This window comes from Erpetoichthys calabaricus, chromosome 5 (assembly GCF_900747795.2).
Source record: "Erpetoichthys calabaricus chromosome 5, fErpCal1.3, whole genome shotgun sequence".
In the NCBI taxonomy this organism is placed as follows: Eukaryota; Metazoa; Chordata; class Cladistia; order Polypteriformes; family Polypteridae; genus Erpetoichthys; species Erpetoichthys calabaricus.
Genome location: NC_041398.2, coordinates 2,538,240 through 2,562,141, shown reverse-complemented (window position 1 = coordinate 2,562,141; position 23,902 = coordinate 2,538,240). Strand labels below are relative to the sequence as shown.

Genomic DNA, 23,902 nt, shown 5'->3' with positions numbered 1-23,902 from the left:
ACATCAAGAAGAGTGGGCCGGCTGGGCAGTGAGAGGAGTAGAAGTCTCATCCAGAGCCACAGGAAGGGCTTGATGGCAGTTATTACCTCCAAATAATGAGCGACAAAACATGAGGTGAGGGTCTGAATCACTTGGTGTGAGCCATCGGAATTTGGTTTATTGTGTCAAATAATCTGTGAAGTCGAAATACAAAGAAAGTCTGCTGAGTGGAATAAGAATGGCGGGTGACAGTCACTGGGGTCAGTTTACACTTATTTGACTGAAAAGTGGGATTCGTGTTTAAAAAGTGAAAGGGGACCAAAACTACTGGGACAGGTCAGGGATAGAAAGAGTAGAGAGACAGACGTGAAAGGTGCTATATAATATATGGATATTAATGGCACTATATACTGTAAGTGATGGGAAAGAAATGATGTGATAGATGGACAGAGCAATGGGAAAGACAGAATATGACACATAAATATGAAAGGCACTATATAAGAGAAAGATGAGAAGTGCACTAAAATAATAAATACTATGAAAGACATTATAACACTGAGAGAGAAAATGACAAATAGGAAAAGGAGTTAAAGACAAATAAAGTAGACAGACGTGAAAGGCACTATAATAGATAGATATACATGAAAGGCACTATATAATAGATAAAGGAGGAATGCAGTGTGGTGTGGTGGTGAATACTTTGGACTTCAAACCCTGAGGTTGTTGGTTCAAATCCCACTACTGACACCACTGTGTGACCTCAGCAAGACACTTCACCTGCCTGGGCTACAATGGGACAAAGAAAAGAAAAGGAAACAATGGAATCTCAGATGATGGGAGTCACCTTGGATAAGAATGACAATCAAATAATAATAAGAGATGACAGGAAACACACGAAAGAAAGAAAGAGAGACAATGACAGATGGGAAAGGCACTATATGATAGATAGATAGATAGATAGATAGATAGATAGATAGATAGATAGATAGATAGATAGATAGATAGATAGATAGAAAATGCTGATTGTAACTTTTACTGAAATACTTTATGAGGTTGTGAAGTGTGACTCAAAGTGGATTAATTTTAATATCTCAAGCCAGGTTTATGATATGATAGTGTAGCCAGCAGAAAGCATAATGTGAGTGTGATGTGACTGATGAGCTGAATGTGATGGGGGTCCTGTGACTGGTGCATTATGGGATATTGACATTCAGGACAGGGAAGCAGCAAAGCAGTCTGTTAGCCTTGAGTCTATTAAGTGTCATGTGAACTCATGGAAAATAAAAATGAAATCCTGCCATATCCAACTCTAACAACAGTCTGTCCTCCAGTGTCCTTTGTCCTTTTTCTATTGTCTTATTTTTTTTCTTTTCCCTTCCTGCTGTTTTCTCTTTCTGTATTCCAGTGTCTCAATTCTGATGCTTTTCGACTTCAGTCATTCCCTTATAATTTTGATAATAATAATCCATTTATACAGCACATGACATTCAATGAAAGCAGCTCAGTGTGTTTCACAATAAAAACACAATGTCCACCACCATTAACATATACATGTACAGTATATGGATATACAAACACAGCCAAAATCACTGCATTAAAAAAGAATCTCAAATTTATGTGAAATAAGTTAAAGCTGACAAAAGTACTCAGCATCCGCCATTCTTTTCACCATAGAGCAGAAACTTTGTTATTTATTCATAATTTAACACATTGTAGGAATTAAACAAAAAGAAGATGGCATGGAAAATTTGGTGGAATCCATTAGATGTTAAAGCACATCATTGAATAAGAATCAGTCCACTATGAGAATCACAGGGGTCTTCAGTTACTCAGCCCTCACAAAGCTTTGCTGAGTCATTGTGTGCATCACACTGGACATGGATAAGAGAAGAGGAGGAAAGGAAGAAGGTCACAGCCCAGCATGGTCAAGGTAAATGCTACAAGGCCATCTCCACAGAGCTTCATGTTCCTGTGGCCTCAGTAACTAACATCAAGAAGTTTAAGGTCCAATGGTCTGTAGCCAAACACACTGAATGCTGCTGCAGATGGAAAATGGACCCCCAACTGAACAGAAGGACAACTTCAGCAGTGAAGAAAGAACCAATGCAAACATCAGGACAGATTCAGGCTGACCTAAGTAGCTTCATCAATCACTTACTGAATGAAGGTGGGCTCCATGGTAGAAGACCCCACTTTTGAAAGACAGACTTAAAAATAAAATAAATAACTGACTGGAGTTTTCTAATACACATGTTGACAAGCCACAGTGCTGGAGAAATTCCTTTGGACTGATGAAACTAAACGAGAACTTTACAGTAAGTCACAGCAGCTCTGTGTCCACAGAAAACAAAACAAGCGTTCAAAGAAAAAACACAAAACATGGAGGAGGCTCATTAATGTTAGGGGGCTGCAGTGCTGAATCTGCGCAGGGCACAATAAAATGAGAAGATCATCAAGACCTTCTGGAGCAAACATCACAGAGCTCTGTCTGAAGTGCAGATCATTGATCCTCCAGAACATACAAGTAAGACCACCCAAATATGTTGGAAATCACATTGGAATGTTCTGAAGTGGTCCGCTATGCACTCTGAACTGAATCCAAGTCAACATCCATGGGAAGAGCTGGAAGTTACAGTTGGGAGAAGAAGTCCATCAAACCTCAAGAAGAGTGGGCAGTGAGAGGAGTAGGAGCTGCAGGAAGTGCTTGATGGCAGGTCTCACCTGAAAACAGTTGGTTAGAGAACATTAGGTGAGGGTCCTAATAATTGTGTTCATCTTATTGTCATTTATTTTATTGTGTATGTCTGCTCTGTGGAATAAAGGATGGTGGATTACAGTGTGCTCAGTTTACACGTATCTGACAGAAAATTAGGATTCTTGTATAAAAAGTGGAGATCAACCAAAACTACTGAGGGCATGTCAGTGACACAAACAGTAGAGAGACAGACGTGACAGGTGACATATAACGATATAAATAGGATTCATTTCATGGGTTTACATTGAAGTAATTTTTTTTAATTAAATTTTACTGATTTTATTGTAATCATTCCAAACAAATAGATCAATTTTAACAAAACATAGGATTGAAAACAAATCAACCCCCAACCCTGAGAAAGAGAGCATGGCCAATGCAGTAAAACTTAAAGCTAGTAAAAATAAATACATTGATGAGTTTAATAAGCGGATAAAGATAAATGGAAAAGAAAAAGAAATGGGAAGAGAATCTGCTTCCTCAGTGCTTTAAAAGCTTATTCTAAAATATTGATTAAATCCTGCCAGGTTTTGAACAAGTTCTGCACAGATCTTCTAACTGAGAATTGGATTTTTTCCAATTTCAAATAATATATAACATCAGTTACCCAGTGACTTGAAAGAGGAGAGTTAGGATTCTTCCAGTGTAATAAAATAAGTCTGCGTGCCAATAGTGTAGTGAAGGCAATCACAGTTGGTTTGATCTTCTCCACTTTAAGCCCCTCTGTGACCCACCAAACACAGCTGTCAATGGATTAGGGGGGACTGTGACACCAAGGCTGTCTGAAAGGTACTTAACAATTTTGGTCCAGAATGATGTTAATTTGGTGCAGGCCCAGAACATGTAACCCAGTGAGGCTGGATCTTGATTGCAGCGTTCGCAGGTTGCCTCTTGCCCTGGAAACATTTTGGACAATTTTAAACAAGACAGATGTGCTTGATATAAAATTTTGAGTTGAATAATTGTATGTTTTGTGCATATGGAGCTCAAATGAATTCTCTGCATTGCTACCTTCCACTCTTTTTCTAATTGATAATATTCTTGACATAGTAAATTCGTCATTAGATTTGGGGGTCTTCCCAGACTGTCTTAAGACTGCGGTAGTTAAACTCCTACTCAAAAAAATAATCTTGACCCCTCTGCTTTTGAAAATTTTAGACCCATCTCTAACCTGCCTTTCTTAAGTAAAATTCTAGAGAAGGCAGTCATTATACACTTAAATGAGCACCTCAATAAACCTGCTATTCTTGATAAATTTCAGTCAGGTTTTAGAACAAATCACAGTACAGAAACTGCACTCGTTAAAGTAGTAAATGATTTGTGGGTAAATGCAGACAGAGGCCATTTATCTGTTCTCATCCTCTTAGATCTGAGTGCTGCATTTGATACCATTGATCATAATATTCTTAGAAATCGCCTTAGTCAATGGGTGGGCCTCTCTGGCAGGGTCTTAAAATGGTTTGAATCCCACCTGGCAGGGAGAAAATTCTTTGTTAGTTGTGGTAATTACAACTCAAAGACACATGATATCCTATATGGTGGTCCACAAGGCTCTATCCTGGGTCCGCTGCTCTTCTCAATCTACACGCTTCCGTTAGGTCAGATTATCTCAGGGCACAACGTGAGCTACCACAGCTATGCTGATGACACACAGCTGTATTTATCAATAGCACCTGATGACCCCAATTCTCTAGATTCACTAACACAATGTCTTACTTGTATTTCTGAGTGGATGACTAGTAATTTTCTCAAGCTGAATAAAGAGAAAACTGAAATGTTAGTGATTGGCAATAATGGATATAATGAGGTTATTAGAAATAAACTCGATGCATTAGGATTAAAAGTCAAGACGGAGGTGTAAAACTTAGGGGTAACTGTTGACTGTAACCTGAATTTTAAATTGCATATTCATCAGACCACTAGGACAGCATTTTTTCACTTAAGAAACATAGCAAAAGTTAGACCTCTTATAACATTGAAAGATGCTGAGAAATTAGTTCATGGGTTTGTTTTCACTCGACTAGATTACTGTAACGCACTCCTCTCAGGACTACCCAAAAAAGACATAAATCATTTGCAACGACTGCAGAATGCAGCTGCTAGAATCCTAACCAGGAAAAGAAAATCCGAGCACATCTCTCCAGTTTTGTTGTCACTACACTGGTTACCTGTGTCATTCAGAATTGACTTTAAAATACTGCTTATGGTTTATCAAGCCCTAAATAATCTTGCCCCATCTTATATATCGGAATTTCTGACATCTTATATTCCAAATTGTAACCTTAGATCCTCAAATGAGTGTCTGCTTAGAATTCCAAGAGCAAAACTTAAAAGAAGTGGTGAGGTGGAGGGCCTTCTGCTGTTATGCACCTAAAATCTGGAATAGCCTGCCAATAGGAATTCGCCAGACTAATACAGTGGAGCACTTTAAAAAACATGGCCTTCTCATAACTTCACTGTAATTTAATCCTGATGCTCTGTATATTCAATTCATTATAATAGCTATTCATGGTGGCTCTAAAATCTGTACTAACCCCTACTCTCTCTTCTGTTTCTTTTCCCGGTTTTTTGTGGTGGCGTCCTGCGCCACCACCACCTGATCAAAGCATCAGGATGTTCCAACAGTGATGGATTATAAGCCAGAAGTCTGCATGACCATCATCATCAAATCCTTCCATGAGAACCCTAAAATACAATGAGGACTGTTCATTTGTGTGAGGTAGAATGCCCAGAGGGGGCTGGGTGGTCTCGTGGTCTGGAACCCCTACAGATTTTATTTTTTTTCCTCCAGCCGTCTGGAGTTTTTTTTTTTGTGTTTGTTTTTTCTGTCCTCCCTGACCATCGGACCTTACTCTTACTCTGTGTTAATTAATGTTGTCTTATTTTAATTCTTACTTTGTCTTTTATTGTTCTTTTCTTCATCATGTAAATCACTTTGAGCTACTTTATTTGTATGAAAATGTGCTATAGAAATAAATGTTGTTGTTGTTATTGTTGTTCTCATATGTTGAGTGTTGATCCTTTTTCCATTTTCCTATTGGATCTTTGAAAGGAAGGGACAGTAAAATAATTTTATATATTACAGAAATGCTGTCTGAGTCCTTGAAACTGATCAATATTTTTTCTAGCATAGAGGAAGGTGGGAGATGAGGAAAATCTTGCAGGTTCTGTTTAATAAAGTTCCTAATTTGAAGATAGTGAAAGAAATTTGTTGCTGGAAAGTTAAATTTGGAATGTAATTGTTCATAGGATACAAAGACGTTGTCTGTGTACAGATCACTGAAGTGATTTAATCCCATCCATCCATCCATTTTCCAACCCGCTGAATCCTAACTACAGGGTCACGGGGGTCTGCTGGAGCCAATCCCAGCCAACACAGGGCACAAGGCAGGAACCAATCCTGGGCAGGGTGCCAACCCACCGCAGGACACACACAAACACACCCACACCCCAAGCACACACTAGGGCCAATGTAGAATCGCCAATCCACCTAACCTGCATGTCTTAGGACTGTGGGAGGAAACCAGAGCGCCCGGAGGAAACCCACGCAGACACGGGGAGAACATGCAAACTCCACGCAGGGAGGACCCGGGAAGTGAACCCGGGTCTCCTAACTGCGAGGCAGCAGCGCTACCACTGCGCCACCGTGCCGCCCCCCAGATGTTTTCCAGACATTAAAAACTGCATATGTTTGCGAGGGTTGAAAAAGGTGGTTTTCTTGCAGAGGTGCCACAGATAAAAGATTCTCCATCTTAAAATGCTTTCTAATTTGTTTCCATATTCTAAATGAGTGAAGCACAATTGGGTTGTTAGTATATTGACAATAACTTGCATTTATTGGGGCACAAAGCAGAGAATATAAAGAAGTACTGCAGAATTTTATTTCTATTGCGGACCAAGCCTGTGTGTGTTCATCTATTTGTGTCCAGGTTTTTACAGCTTGTATATTTGCTACCCAGTAATAAAACTGAGTTAGGTAGAGCCATGCCACCTTCTACCTTAGGTCTTTGTAGGGTCGCTCTTTGGATACGTGGTTGTTTTAAGTTCCAAATAAATGAGGTTATGGTTGAATGTAATTGCTTAAAAAATGATTTATTGATATATATTGGAATGTTCTGAAATAAAAAAAGAAGCTTAAGAAGAATATTCATCTTGACAACGTTAATTCTTCCAGCTAGAGTGAGATGAAGGGTTGACCATCTATGCAAGTCTTGCTCCATTTTTTCCATACAGATGGCAAAATTGTGTTGATAAAGAGCTTTATGTTTACTTGTGATGTTTACCCCTCGGTATTTAAATTGATCTGCGATGATAAAAGGGAAGGTGTCCAGTCTAATATTGTGTGCTTGAGAATTCACTGGAAAGAGCACACTTTTAGTCAAATTAATTCTGAGACCAGAAATCTTTTGAAATTCTGTAAGTGCTGTTAGGACTGCAGGCACAGTGTTTTGTAGGTCCGATATATACAGCACCATATCATCTGCAAATAGAGAAATTTTCTGTTCAAGTCCTTCTCTGATAATCCCCTTTATCTCATAAGCATTTTGACAGTGAACTGCCAGTGGCTCAATGGCGATTGCCAGTAGACATTGCAGTGATTTTAACACAACATTAACAAACCGGTTTAACCTTCCTCTTGTGTTAGGGTCTGCACCGACCCGTTTTAAATTTTAAATGCATACAAGAATCACATAAATTTGTTTATTGCATCAAGGCTTTTTGACTTTGTCAGGAACCTCTATTTCAACAAAATAAAGCAAAAAAAAATATTTTTACTAAATTATAAAATGCTCTGGTTGAAATTATGACCTTTGTGTTGTTAGGGTCGGTTTCGACCCAGTTATGATAATACGATGATAAAGCAATAATTCGAGCCAAAACTGAAATCCTAAGTGCACTGTCAGCTGACACACTGACCACCAGCTCCTCTCCTAATCATGTGACCTTTCTCATTTTGCGTGACTTTCCAGTAGACCTGCACAAGAACAAAACAAACAAAGACGGGCCTGTCCAGACATGTGAGGTGAATTCACTCATTTGAGTGGCCATTTGACTTGCAGAGTGCACATTTACAATTTGCAGCATGCAAAAATGAGAAGAAGATTTACAGTGAGCCAAGTTCTGGATCATATTTTTGGTGAAAATGAAGGAGAGGACACAGAGCAGCATAGCGATTCAGATGAGCAGGTTTCTGAGGAGGAAGACAATGTGGAGTATCATCCTGAAGACACAGACACATCTGATGAGTCGGATGAGTCGGACACTGGTGCTGAAGCTGCTCCTGCTGAAAGATTCAAGTCCAAAAATGGTAAGATCTTTTGGAGCTCAGTACCTCATGATGTACATGGCAGGGCAGCTGCTGCAAATGTCATCAAAATGACCCCTGGAATCACAAGGTTTGCTCTGACCAGAGTCAGTGACATCAAAACATGTTTTGAGCTATTTATGCCATTGTCACTAAAAAGAATCATCATTACTATGATGAACCTTGAAGGAAAAAAAAGTCCATGGCGACATGTGGAAAGACATTGATGAGGAAAACCTGGATGCTTTCATTGGTGTTCTTCTTCTTGCTGGAGTGTACAGATCCTGCAATGAGGCCACTGATAGTCTATGGGACGCATCAACAGGCAGAAATAGTTTCCGGGCAACAATGTCACTTCAGACATTTCAAATGATATCAAGAGTCCTCAGATTTGACAACAGAGAGACCAGAGTGAGATCTGACAAGCTTGGTCCCATCAGGGATGTCTGGGAGAGATGGGTGCAGCTCCTTCCGCTGATGTTCAACCCAGGGCCAGAGGTGACAGTGGATGAACGTCTTGTCCCTTTTCGAGGAAAATGCCCCTTCCGGCAATACATACCCAGTAAGCCAGGGAAATACAGCATAAAAATCTGGGCAGCCTGTGACGCAAGAACCAGCTATGCCTGGAATCTACAGATTTACACAGGCAAAGCTGCGAGTGGCATCCCTGAGAAAAACCAAGGAAAATGTGTGGTCCTCGATATGACCACTGGACTGCAGGGTCACAATATCACTTGTGACAATTTTTTTACCAGCTATGACCTCGGACAAGAACTTCTCAAGAGGAAACTTACCATGGTGGGAACAGTGAAGAAAAATAAACCTGAGTTGCCTGCTGAAATCTTGCAGGTGAAGGGCAGGGCTCCACTTTCCTCAAAGTTTACTTTTACAGACACCACCACTGTTGTCTCATATTGTCCAAAAAGAAACCGGAATGTGATACTCATGTCTACTCTTCACAAAGACACAGCTGTATCATTAGGAAGTGACAAAAAGCCGACAATTATCCACGACTATAACAAAAACAAAGGAGGAGTGGACAACCTGGACAAGCTGACAGCCACATACACATGCCTGCGAATGACCAGAAGATGGCCAATGGTTGTGTTTTACAACATCCTTGATGTGTCTGCATATAATGCATTTGTGTTGTGGAGCCACATCCACCAAGGGTGGAACTCAACCAAAAAAAACAAGTGGAGACTGTTTCTTGAGGAGTTGGGAAATTCCCTTGTCAAGCCACACATTAGGCGAAGGGAACGGGTGCCCCGAGACCCAGACAGCTGCAGAGCTCACCCAGCACTCCATCCTCACCATCAGCAACACAGAGAGAATCTGCATCAGCATCCTCCTCAGCCAGCCCTGCCTCAACACCAACCGAAACAGCAACAACCCCAGTCAGGCCGCCTGATTCAAAAAGAAAGAGGTGTCAGGTCTGCCCAAGCAGTAAGGACAGAAAGACAAATGTATTGTGTTTCAACTGCAAGAAATATCTCTGCAAAGAACACTCAAAAACATGCCTCTAAACACACACATACACAAGCATGTTCTTGTACACAGAGGTTTTTACTCTGATTTAGCTTTGTATTAGTTTTGGAACTTGTAATTGATTTCTATTTGTTTGATTTTCTTGATTGTTTTTTGTTTATTTGACCATGCAAATATATATTTTGTGTCATGACCTGTTCTGCTTTTCATTTTTTTCAGTTTATATTAAGGTTCTATTGCTTACAAAAATATTTTTTTGCCTTTTCTTGATGTAAATATCTATGGGTCAAAATTGACCCGTAACACCATAGATGTCACTTTAGTTATTAATATTAAAATGAAAAAATAAATAAAACAAATTTATTTAAGAGATGTGTTCTATACCCCTCAGTATTAGTCAGGTAACACAAGAACCTTTTATTTATTAATATGATTCTCTTGAGGTTCATTTTACCATTTTTTTTAATTGAAATCAAGGGGTATACTGACAAAAAAAGGCCCAGAGGCCCACACCAAAAGTATTAAAACCAACATTTTCATGGATAAGGAAGCCTAACAAGGTAACCAAGAGATGAGAAACAAATTGGATGATAGCTTATTGTTTTTAGTGTATTTTATAGCTGATTTAATACACGGGTCAAAACCGACCCGTTAACATAAGAGATGATAACAGAAAGCTAACACAAGAGGAAGGTTAATCCAGTTCAGGCTGCGTTGTGTTAAGTCAGGTGCTCACAACCACACAAGGCCAATTCAGTGTTGCCAATTCACCCAACATGCACGTCTGTGGATTGTGTGAAGAAAACCAGGAGTGACATGAGGAGAACACGCTGACCTGACAAAGACGACCACTGGGCGCCAAATTCAAAGTCGTGAAGCTCAATCTGTGAGGCCGTAGCTCCAACCTGCCAGCCATCATGCTGTCCTGAGTTGAGTTTTCATAGTTCAGTAACTATGTTCAGTTGTTTGTGTCCTGCGGTGGATTGGCACCCTGCCCGGGATTGGTTCCTGCCTTGTGCCCTGTGTTGGCTGGGATTGGCTCTAGCAGACCCCCGTGACCCTGTGTTCAGATTCAGCGGGTTGGAAAATGGATAAATGGATAGTTCAGTAACTCTTCTTCGTGTTTCTTATTATTCTGAACCCACATCTTTTGATTTTGAAATTAATTTCTACTGAATGAATCATCTCCTTTAATGACTGTGTAGCTTCAGTTCACTCCATGATGATTTTCTTCATAAACTGCACATCTCTCAGCACTCAATGGCCGTCTTGGTTGCTGGCCAGTAAATCATTGAGCTGTCAGTCACAAGTTTATGACAATTGATTACAAACATTTCATTGTCAGTCATTTCAGTTAATGAAGCGCAGCAGCAGTTGGCAGATTACATCACTGGTTTGGAGAGCAGTCTTGGAAACTCCCCGATTACAGTGATGGTGACTTTAATAACACAAACCTCACCATCGACCTTCCCAGATACAAACAGCTTGTTAAAAGGCCCACCAAGGACAGGAAGACTTTGGATGACTGCTACTGCGACATGAAGGACGCATACCGGGCTTTACCTCACTCACCGCTGGGTAATTCTGACCACATTATGCTACAGTTACTAACCACTTATTAACAAAGGCTAAAACCAGTTAAACCAGTAAAGAAATTGATTTGTTCATGGACTGATGAGTCAGGTGAAGCATTACAAGACTGTCTGGACTGGACAGATTGGGACGTTTTAAAACATTCATTAGCTGACTGACACTGTGACATCTTATATCAGCTTCTGGGAAGAGGCTTACATTCCCAGTAAATCTATTGTGATTTATAACAATGGAAAGCCGTGGCTCACCAAAGATCTAAGGAATCTCCATCAGGTGAAAGAAAAAGCCCCTAAAACTGGTTATAAGGACACCTAGAGACTGACCAGGAATCGGCTAAACAACGCAGTCAAATATGCTGAATGGAAACACAGAAATAAACTGGAGCTTCAGTGTGGAGCAGACAGTCGCTCCTCTGTGTGGAGAAGCCTTCAGTCTGTTACTAATTCCTAAAAGTCGTCTCCCAGTGCTCACTCAGACTCCTCATCCCTCAAGTTCTGTGGCAGATCTGACCAACAAGCTGCTCAGTTCTTTCATCCTCTCAGCTCCTTCAGCTCTGAGGTGGTTTTATCAGCAGCCACTTCTACACAAAGCCTCCCTCCTCTTCTCCCTTTTCTATGAAGGAATACGACGACGTCAGGAAGTTGTTCACAACACAGAAGTGTAAGAAGTCAGCCAGCCTTGACTCTGTCTCACCTGACACAATCAAACCTGTGCAGGCCGCTTTCTCCTCTCTTCACAGACATCTTTAACTCGTCTCTTGCTCAGTTCACTTGACCTGATTGCTTTAAATCTTCTGTCGCTGTTCCTAAAAGTGATAAAGTAAGCTGCCTCACTGATCACTGGCCTATTGCTCTTACATCAGTTTTAATGTAAATATTTGAATGGTTTCTTCTAAGCCATCTGAAGTTTGTCACTGCTACTGATCTCGACCCTCTTCAGTTTGCATGTCGAGCACACAGATCTGTGGACAACGCCATCAACATGGGCCTTCACTTTGTGTGCAGCACCAGGACTGTAAAGGAACTTCTGCCAGAATCCTGTTTGTAGACGTCAGCTCAGCTGTTAACACCATTGGGCCTGCGCTGTTGATAACTAAACTTCTACACTCTGAACTGAATCCTTCAATCTGTGAATGGATTTACAGTTTTATGATAAACCAGAAACAATACGTTTGTGTGGACTCCCACCTCTCAGACTGTCTCTGTATCAGCACAGGTGCCCCTCAAGGCTGTGGACGGCCCCCCTACTTTACTCCTTGTACCCCAATGACTGCAGGTCCACTGATCTTCAGTTAAATCATTAAGATTACTGATGACACCACCATTATTGGTCTAATTACTAACAGCAATGAAACACCTTCTAGAAAAGAGGGGTCTCGTCTTGTGTCTTGGTGAGCTTCAACACCCTGCTGCTCAAGACCCCCGAGACAGTGGAAATAGCCATTGACTTTCACAAACAGCAGTCACAACCTCTAACACTAGAAATGAATGATTCAGGAGTCAATATGGTGGACTCCTTCAAAGTTCTGAGCACAACAATCACAGACACTCTCAGCTGGGACATGAACACCACCACATCACTAAGAAGGCACAGCGGTGATTGGACTTCTTACGCCAGATAAAGAAATGAAATATTTCACAGCCAATCCTCGTTCAGTTTTACAAAGCCATCATTGAAAGTGTAATCACATTCTCCATTGGTGTCTGGTTTGGCTCATCAACGGCACACTCCAGAAATAAATGAGCGTGTGGTGAGGTCTGCTGTGCTCTTTATCTGTGCAAACCTGTAGACATCTCGTGTCACTAACCGTGTCATAAGGACCACCACGGGCTCATCTCCGCAGCTCATCACTTCTTCACACAAACTCCCAAACGCTTCAGTCAATTCAAACTCAAACTAACAGACACCTCCATACTTTCTTAGCCAGAGCGACAGCCTCTCCCAGCAGTGACTTAGACGTCTTCTGTGTGTGTTCATGTGTTCTGTCAGAGACTGTGTGTGTGTGTACAGTGTGAGGACATGTGTGTGTGACACGGGAATACACACTACACACTCTCACTGGCACATCACTATCGGCACATCTCCTTTATAATTGGATTATTCTACAACTTGGTGTGAAGTTTGTCTTTTTAACTTCAGCTCTTTCTGTTATTTGTCTGTGATGTTGTGTTCCGTTATAAGGAGCTCCAAATCTACCAAGTCAGATTCCTGCACATGAAGTACTGGAGAATAAAAGGGATTCGGATTTATTGTGATTCTAGAATTTTAAACACCCCCACAGATTCTGTCCAATCAGAGGAGCTCTTTACTATCAGTGTCTCGTCAGCGCAGCTCCTGATTGGTTCTTGTTAATTGTCTGTGTTGTGCTCCGCCCCCAGTCCTATTACACACTCCCAGATTTCCTCACTCGTTTTCTTTTCTCTCCTTTCAGACTTCTGTCCCCTCACACTGGACATCAACACGGCAAACAAACAACTCCGTTTGTCTAAAGGGAACAAGAAGGTGACACGTGAGGGGACAGTGACTAGATATCCTGATCATCCTGACAGATTTGAACACCGGGAACAAGTTCTGTGCAGAAAGGCTCTGACTGGGACTCGCTGTTACTGGGAGGTGGAGTGCAGTGGAGATATCATGAGGATTGGAGTCGCATATAAAGGACTGGGCAGGAAAGGAAAGGGCAAAGATAGCCTCATTGGATGCAACAACAAGTCCTGGTGTTTGCAATGTTCTCATTCCCAGTACTCTGTGCTTCACAATTACAAGCAGACTGAAATCAGCGCCCCCTACAGCCCCAGAATAGGTGTGTATCTGGACTGGCCTGCTGGCTCTCTGTCATTTTATAGCATCTTACACACAATGACCCTCCTGCACAGGTTCAAGACCTCCTTCACTGAGCCCCTTTATCCAGTGTTTTGTCTTAGTCTAAACTCCAGTGTAACAATCAGCCATCTGACACCATGTGAACACTGACCAGTATACTCCACGAGTCACTTGATGTCCCCACAAGCTCAGGTCCTCTTTGTGTTTGTAGTTTAGGGTGAAATTAAATTCACATGATGGCTGGGCTGCACCTCTGTGATTGAATTTGTGGATGAGAATGTGGGGCGAGTGCGGCTGTCAGGATCTCCATTATTATTGGGTTTGAGTAGCCAATCAGGTGTGTGTGTCATAATGAGGGGCGGAGACACCTCAGACCTACAAATACCAGTCTGACCAGTATGGGTCACTGTTGATTCACAAGCCACATTTCCATCAGGCTGACAACCCAACAACTACTGAGTCCCCCAAGTGTCACTGAATGTCACCTGTTAAGTAGGACAGGCATGTGGTCCTGCTGGATCAGCACAACTGAAAGGCGCTATACAGACTCGGTATAGAGAGCTCTTGAATAGTGACTATATGTAGGAGCAGAGAGTGACAGATGGGACTGGAGTGTTGTCCACTCACCAGACATTTTGTGACCCTCTATTGGTCACTCAAAGGGTCCTTCACTTCAGAATGAATTCACTGTGAATGTCTGAAGACGAGGACTCACCTGTCAGTCAGACGTCAGCCATACTGACAGAGTTTGGTGTTTTAGTTGATGTCACATTAAACTTTAAGCTGCACCTCCTCCTTGTCCCCAGATTTGTCACTCTTGGTACCCTGAAAGCTCCAACATCTTCAATAAATTGGTCTGTTAGGCACACACTTGACATGGGCGCACATGTGTGGCTTTGCAGTGGACTGGCACCCCGTCCAGGGTTGGCCCACCTTGTCCACAAACCTGAAATTGAAAAGCGGATAAGAAAGACAACGAATGGACAGAAGGGGTCACTGATTGGTCAGTCGCCACACTACTGCCTCTTGTGGCCACTCTAAATATTACACAGCAATTTTTACAAAAAGGAAATCTAAAAGATAAAAGCAGAAAGCATTCAGTGAAATCCTGAGCAGTGAAACATGAAAGGAGAGAATGAGAAACAATCAGAGAGTCAGACGAATGGAGACTTTAACAGGAGGACTGAGGGGTGGGACTGAAGTGCAGTGGCGCCCTCTAGTGGACACCCGCCATATTACACACATGGGAAAGGGGGGAGAAAAGAATACAGTGCAGTGTAAAAGAAATAAGAATAAAGTAAAAACACAGGAATAAAACACCTGAAATAAAGAACTTTAAATATTATATATAAAACTAAATAAGATTTAAATGAATTAAGAGCAAAATAAGGGGGACACAATCACACAGTCACATGACCTTCAGAGCTGACAGCTGAGCTGATTCTTCTGTAGCCAAACTGCCCCCTCTAGTGGCCACTCTCAATATTAAATGAATGGCAAGGCTGAGGGGAGGAAAGATTTGGGTTTGATCAAATGGATATTTAGTGTGGATTTCTTAATATTGTCATTAGCTTTAAGGACAGTGCAGCTTTGTTAGGTTATGGAAGATTCTTGTCATAAAGTCCTTTGCCATATTAAATGGTGACCTCTAGTGGCAGAACATTAGAAAGCACTTGTTGAAATTTTTCTTACATACTTCCAGGTGAATGTTCATGCTTCGTTATTTTTTGTTTGTTTGTTTACTTACTGCACGTTGTAAGATCAGTTTTTCCTTTTCCCATTTAACTTGAGTCATTAATGCTGTGTGTCATTGCGGAAAAGTAAGTTTATTTTAGATAATCTATATATATAATTCACTAACCCGCCAGCGAGCAAGACACCAATGGAGCACGCAGACAGAGCCACGCCCACCAAATGGGATAGGACAACTCACAGAGCCACGCCCACCAACTCGGACACGACAACTCACAAAACACGGCGTCATTCGCGTTCGTCTCTGCTACAGTCCACATGCACCTCTGAGCCATGTTGACTTTTCGGTTACGACGCAGGACTGCGTCCACCATCGCAAACCGTTTTACACGCTACATACAGTGATTCGCATCCGCGACAAACATGCTTCTTCTTAGATGGTCCTGCAGGAACACGGAAAACATTTGTCTACACAATACTCCTTATTTCCCGGCCCGCATCCACCCTCGTTCTCCAGGCAACAAACACCGCAAAAGTTACTTTTATCTCCATGACACAGGCACGACAGAGCCCCGTCCACCAACAATTTGTGTGAGGGCGAAAGCATTTGCCAAGAATGTTTTCATTAATCAAGAACGAAAGTCGGAGGTTCGAAGACGATCACATACCGTCGTAATTCTGACCATAAACGATGCTGACTGGCGATCCGTCGGCGTTATTCCCATGACCCGCTGGGCAGCCGGCATGTTTGTCGCGGATGTGAATCACTGTATGCAGCGTGTAAAACAGTTTGTTTGTCGACCAGGGCACACAAGAAGCAGCATGCAAGACAGACTGTGTGATACGCACGACGGAGCCATGCACTCCAACTCACAGAGCTCTGCCCACCAACAATTCACTAAGCAGCCGACCATGGCACACGCACGTCAGAGCCCCGCCCACCAACAATTCGCATGTGAGCGAAAGCATTTGCCATTTGAACAATGAAAAGTCAATTTGGCTCAGAGGTGCATGTGGACTGTAGCAGCGACGAAACCGCCTGGGGCGGTGTTTGGAAAATGAATAGTCAACGTGACTCACAAGTGCATGTGGACTGTACACGGACAAAAGCAATTCAGGTGAGGAGTTGGGGGCGGGCACATGAGCAGGCAGTGCGTACTGAACGATGACTAAGAGATAACTGTTCACCCATCAATACATCATCCTCGCTGGGCATCCTTCCCCTCACACCCCGTTCCGCCCTCCACACGTGACCGCCATCCAGCCCCATCCCTCGCTCTGGGAGGTGGGGTCGCGGCGGCGGTCCTCCAGTTTTCAGTCACGGACAATTGTATGTTGCTCTCTCCAGAGTTCCCTTACAGTCGTATCCTCAAACCCACCCCATAAGAAGAAGCATGTTTGTTGCAGATGTAAATCGTTGTATGCAGCATGTAAAACAGTTTGCGATGGGTATCCCATGGTCTTACAGTTGGTGGGCGGGTCTCTGTTAGTTGCTCTTGCGAGCGGGCACATGACCAGGCAGTATGTATGCTTCGAAAGCGAGGGTGGACGCGACAGCACCATCTAAGAAGAATCATATTTGTAGCGGATGTGAATCGCTGTATGCAGCGTGTAAAACAGTTTGCGAGGGGTATCCCATGGTCTTAGCAGTGTCCATGCTTTGATGTGAATCGCTGTATGCAGCATGTAAAACGCTGTATTGTATGTTGCCCTCTCCAGAGTAACATCTTTTCATTCACCTACACTCTAAAAAGAGAAAAAGGGCTCTTTTTGATTTAAGCTAATTTTAGTAGTTATAATGAACTATATTAATATGTTTGTTCATCTAACATAATTTATTGCCTTACTTCAAATTGAAAACCCTTGCTGTCACTTAATGTAACTTCTTTTATTTAGTCAAAAGCAAAAAATCGCATTGGAGACCTTGCCGGCTCCGACCCCTGTGATGTCACGTCCGGGCTCGCACCAATGGCAGAAGACCTACATGAGCCCGACCCCTCTGACTTCACTTCCTGTCTCCCCCTTTAAAAGCCTCCACCTTTTCCCTATTCCCTCAGTTCTGTTTGGACTCGGTTTTGTGCACATCAGTGCTGTGTGATTTTGAAAAGCAACTTTGCAGCCAGGAAACCAAATTATACGGGTGGCTGCCCCAAACCTTTATATGACTCTGTCTCGAGTTTGTGACTATATATAAAGTATATATATATATATATATTTTATGTATACTATATAATGTTATGTTATGTTCAAAATATAAGGTGTGTTTAATATATGTATATTTAATTATTTCAAATAGATATTTAATGTATTTTTTACATTTTATACATTTTTTGTGAAAAGCTTATAAAATATATTGTGTATTTAATATGTATATATATGTATTCTTTGTGAAATGTTTGTTCTGAATATTTACAGAAAAAACATGTTCAAGGAATGACCAAAAAATTGATTTTTGTGTTACAAATATTCAGTAATAAATCTAAAAGAGTTTTGCTATAGCTGGTTCAGTAACATTCACCACCATTAGATCAGTTTAAAAACATGTTTCATGTTTGAAGGCACTGTACAAAATGTAGCACTAATTTTAAAATAAATTTGCTTCCATTGTTTAAAGCAAAACATTGTTGTGGTTTGTTTTATTAAAAACAATTTCACCCCTGACAAACAGTGAATTCAACACCATATAAAGAACATATTTAGATGAGTCCAATTAAGAATTTAAGTTGGCATTACAGTGAATACAATAATGGACAAAATTTTAATTTGAGTTCATCCATCCATTATCCAACCCGCTATATTCTAACTACAGGGTGACGCGGGTCTGCTGGAGCCAATCCCAGCCAACACAGGGCGCAAGGCAGGAAACAAACCCCGGGCAGGGCGCCAGCCCACCGCAGTTAATTTGAGTTTTTAAAGAAATTTGGTTTGAGCTAAATACATTTTTTTGCTTTTATTCAAGTTTTTGAAAAGGTTAAAACAAACTCAAATGAGTTAAGTTTACTCAAATACTTTTTAAAATATGAAAGAAATCTTCAAAACATGGCAGGATTTAATCAATATTATTTTAGAATAAGAGAAATAACTATTACCGCATTTAACTCCCTTCTCCATCTCTTATTTATATAGATATTTACTTCTCCCTTTCTTTTGTTTAATGTTGCCTTATTAAAAAGCCTTAAGCAATTTTCCTTTAGCTAAGCTCTCCTTCTCAGGGGTGGGGTTTGATTTGTCTTCAATTTTGTTGGGTTATAAATTGATCTGTTTGTATCGAATGATTACAATGAAAATTAATAAAATAAAAATATTTAAAAAAAAAAAAAATTTGAAAGAAATCAATTAAATTGCTTGTTACCTTGTGAAGTAATTTATTTAGGTTGATCCAACAAAACATTTTTTTACAGTGACAGTCGTATCCTCAAAACCAACCCCATTTGGACAACTGTGTCTTTCAGGAAGTGTTCACCCATCAATACATAATTATGCGGCGTAGCGGGTTGGCTAGTTTAATATAAAAAGGTTCAAATGTTTGTTAAAGTTAGATGGGCAGAGTAGTTAAAATGTGTCGTTGAATGTAATGGTGTGACTGAGTTTATGTATTTAACTTCATTTACAGACCACGGCAACAGGAATTAAAGTTCTTTCTGAGTTCAGACTGCGTTTGATGTGATTTCTTACTTCTGTATCACCTGAAACGGGGAGTTTACAGCAGTGAAGTTGTGCAGCTGTGGAGTTAATAGCAGCACCTCACGCGGCCAGACCTCTCATCGTGTCGTCTGCCTTTCAGATTTTATCTCACCCACATTTCCTGCACCAGCCTAACGTACCGAGGCCTGTACTCACTTACAGCGATTTTGAGTTCTTCAGTTGAGACCGGGGCTGCCAGTTTGTGTGACTTTTGACGAATTAATTGATTTCAAATAAACATCCACTGCCTCTGCCGACGGGTGTTCATCGGAAGTGAAAAGTTCAGAGTAGTGATGGGCCGCTCGATACTGACATGTCGACACCGTGACGAGCGTTCGAAACGCCGCTCTTGTTTCAAATGTGCCTGTCACGTGATTATAAGGCACGCTAGCGTCATTACTATTCAGTGATTCCCAGATCTGTAGCTGATTTGTATTATTGATTTCCAAAAAGCAATGTGAGTAAAAGCATGTGCTGCATAACTAATCACAACTGTCTTTAAAACAGAATCAGTGCAATCAACAGCGTCTTCTTCAGTTTAGGGAAAGTCTCGGGATTTCTGTGTTAATGAGACAAAAATGTTGTAAAGAAACTTTGCGAATTCATCCAGAGGTGAACATAAAGATCACTCAAGTACTGACAAGAAGGAGCAGCTGGATAAGCACATCTGGAGCCAAACTTTCAAAAAACATCTGACTTTGTCAGCAGCATCCTTTACTTGTGAATGCTTTTTTCAAAGGGGGGTAAATAAGTAGTCTTCCGAAGTGCAGCACAACAAAGTAAATCACTGATGGAAATAGAATTCTTGACAGACTAAGCTTTTGTCGTTTCTGTTTTCTTAAACCATCTTCAGTCCCACAATCCCCCGCAGTCTCTGACACGTTTAACGTTCTCTGCTCCTCACCTGTCGACTTACCCAAAGCATCAGCACGGAGTTTCATTCAAGGCTTTACCGTCCGTCCTGTCACACACATAAAATAAGACACACATGTCATCTACATACGTGTTCAATAATAATAATAATAAACTGGCCGGTGCCTTGTCTCCCATTACGTGAGCTCGTCTGCCACCCCTCAGTTGCACTGGCACACGTTACACTGGGGGGCAAATGCAATGGAGAATACCGACAGTGTACACCTTCAGAAGTGCAATAAATTGACTGTATAAGGAGAACATTCCAGATAAACGATGAGTTTTGTTAATTATAAACAATGCAACATAACTATTATATGTGTTGTTACTCTTTTATTTATTGTCACCAAATGTTATCTACAATGGGAAATTACCATGGGTAATATGTTTACAATAATTCTGATTAAAATACACTGTCAAAATATATTAATGAACAAACTGAGACACATTGGCCTTTTATCACAAAGCGTGTGCGCTGTCATTTAGGACACAATGCATTGTTAACGTCATGCACTCTCTACGGACGCGATGTCACGAAAACAAAGAAACAGCGCAGTCCATGAAACTCACAGCCTCCTTGATTTCTGACCTTATGATTAGTTGTCAATATCATATAAATAAAGTCATTTAAGAAGATGACAAGTCTGCTATAGTCAGTTCAATAAACGCACAGTTTAAAATGTTTGCATATACAGAATATAAAACAGAATCTCAATGAAGCGGGACTCGCGAGTATAACGAATAATATGTGACACTGAGGAATTATAATTCATAATAACGGGAACAAGTAAAAACTACGACTCTCTAAAACGGACACTGTAAACGTAGACATTTCAAAAACTAATTTAGGAGACGTGTGTGTGCATTTCAATATCGATTTAAGAGCAAAGTAAGCCATCTGTTGTACTAAACGGTACACTGTAAAATGTTTCGTTGTAATTTTACAGTAAAATACTGGCAGCTGAGTTGCCAGCCACTTACTGTACTTTTACAGTGAAGCTGCTGTAATTAACAATTACAGTATTACACTGTAATTTCATAATACAGTATGATACTGTAATATTATTGTACAATACTGTATTATGAAATTAGTGTAACACTGTAAATGTTAATTACAGAAGCTTCACTGTAAAAGTAGAGTAAGTGGCTGGCAACTCTGCTGCCAGTATTTTACTGTAAAATTACATGAGAAAATGTTAGCTTTAAAACTGTATTTTCTACAGATATGTTTTGATTTTTTACAGTGGTCATACTGTGAATACCATTTTATAGTGTCACTACAGCATTGATAAGGACTTTGTTAAACAGTGCGCGCGTCAAACTGATGAGTGTCTGTGGCACCAAATCCTAATCCTCGATAAGAAGGATGAGACAGACCAGAATTAAGGTAGAAAGATCTCAACTAACTGCTGAACGTTACAAAGGAAGGAATTGTTGCAATGACTTTGTAGAACTAAATGTTTATTTGCAGACAAATATTTATGTGTGGTTTCTGAAACAGAACAAATACAATAACATAAAATAACTCGCAAAATAAAGGTTCAGAGAACGCTAAAACATGTAATGCCCAAAAGGGCCAGTAGATGGCAGCAGAAATTAACAGAGCGCTATGACATGCTGTCGTTGACAAAAGGCACTAAATAAAACATACCAAATACGTTAGCGCTGTACAGACTCGAACAAATCACTATTTAAGCAACTATAACCAAGTCTGATTTCTTCAAGAACTTATATATGACTAAAGAAGCAACATTTATGAATGTACTTATGCAGTTTTGAATGTTAAACTGAACACACTTTAACATAAAGGATTGTCTGAACTTATTGGTAAAACAACGTTATGAGCTTTATCATTACTTTTAGAAAATCATTTCTAATAAAATAAACAACAAAGCGTAACTAACATCAAATAGACGCACATAAGGTCAACAAACAATTGAATAAATGCGGGTGCATGCAGTACAGCGTTTTCCGCGTATCAGATACAGAAATAATAGTGCGCATGCTCACGCATAACCTGTGAGCGTGATCACGCAACAGACAGCGTGCTCAGATTTTTGTACAGACATTATATTGCTATATTTACTGACAGATTAATTTAAATGTAAAAAAATAATGCTTCTTTCATTTGAAACATTCCAATAAACACTTATTTTTAAGATCTTGATTAGCTTTTTACATTACCAGTTTTTTTAATTGTTAGCAGTCTTTCATTATTTCAGATAAACACAAATGGTTGCAACAGAGGTGGGAAACACTGGCAATAAACACAGTTCAGCATTCAGTACTACATTTAAAAGTAGCACCAATGTTGACTTTCACATTAAAATAGAATATGAACACCATGTTAGACAAAAATTGCCTAAACTGTCAAAATTAAAAGTGAACAAAGTGGTCTTGGATGAACTCGGACCAAATTCTATTCAAAGTCCGTTATCTTACAAAGTGGATAAGAAAAATGAGGGTTTACTGAGTTCTTCTTGTTATGGACTACCTGGCTAGTCTTCTTGGATGTCGCTTTTCCTTGATTGACCTTGGACATTTGTTCAGGGTTGATGTCAATAAATCATCTAAATGGCAAAATGAAAGAAAAACACATCTACTTAATTTTTTATAAAATAAAAAAAAATCATTCTCTTTGTCATGACTGCAATGGTTCCTCTTGAGGTTCATGTGGGAAAGTGAAGCCATAACACATCTTCAACACAGTTTCTTAGTTTCTGCACTATCAACTATTTGCATTTTCTTAAAAAGATTCAAGTACATGACTGAATTTGCCAATATTTACTTTTATCCAATTGAATTCATAGAAAAAATATCATGGTGTGTGTCAGGGTGGTTAATAGTGTGTCACAAACGTTTAAATGGGTATGAGAAGGAGAATACGCTTACTGTGTGTCTAAGAGGATGGTGCAAACGTTTTACAGTCATTGTGTAATAAAGTCTGATGGAAGTGTAAGATAATGAAAATGTATGTATGGAAAATAAGTCCATATTTTACCTTTGAACAAAATCAAGGGTGCTTGCAGTCTCTTCCTATATTGGAGGTTGAACTTGTAACATGAAGCAAACACAGAAGCGCGGCCACAGACAATGCCGAGTTGTGTTCCCTCACATACAACGTGACCTTCAATGCTCACCATCCACTGCTGGTTGCTTAGAGTTTGACCTGAAAATAAAAATTACAAAATGACATTCATTACTCTGTAAAGAGTACTCTGAAACATGAGTAACTTTTATCAGGTACAATTAGATATCTGCACTATTATGTCTACATACCAAGAATTATAATCCAAGGACTGTCAGGCGAGGTGAGTGTTCCTTGGACATCTGCTGAAGTGGCAAATGCCTGAAGTAAAAGAAAAAAAAAATGACACAACATTCAAACAGACATTACAACATATAAGCCACACATGCAATCACACATATGATTTTCATAAAATATTTCACTGACATCTGTTTGAAGCGTGAGTCCATCCATTTTCTTACTGAGGAGCCTGAGGAGCTCATTTGTGGTGAATTTTGAGGAGACCTAGGTCAAACTAACTACTGAACCAAAATGCTGCTTCTTTGTTCTGAAAGATGTAATGAAATATCAGCTCAGGGGTGTCACAGCAAACAATGCAGCACAACATAATCAGCTTATTGTCTGACTTACCGTGATCTTTCCAGGT

General features: G+C 40.4%; 1 protein-coding gene across 4 annotated transcripts in view; it reads left to right on the top strand.

Moving 5' to 3' along the window:
* The window catches only part of LOC114652518 (tripartite motif-containing protein 16-like), an 89,596-nt gene that overhangs the window by 21,961 nt on the left and 43,733 nt on the right, over positions 1-23,902 (top strand). For 3 of the 4 annotated variants that reach the window (XM_051927862.1, XM_028802892.2, XM_051927864.1), the window contains one exon: positions 13,549-15,118. In XM_051927862.1, coding sequence (XP_051783822.1) covers positions 13,549-14,090 — 542 coding nt within the window. In that variant the 3' untranslated portion in view covers positions 14,091-15,118. Of the gene's footprint in view, positions 1-13,548; positions 15,119-23,902 lie in introns of those variants that run through there. The other variant, XM_051927863.1, reaches the window with a different exon arrangement.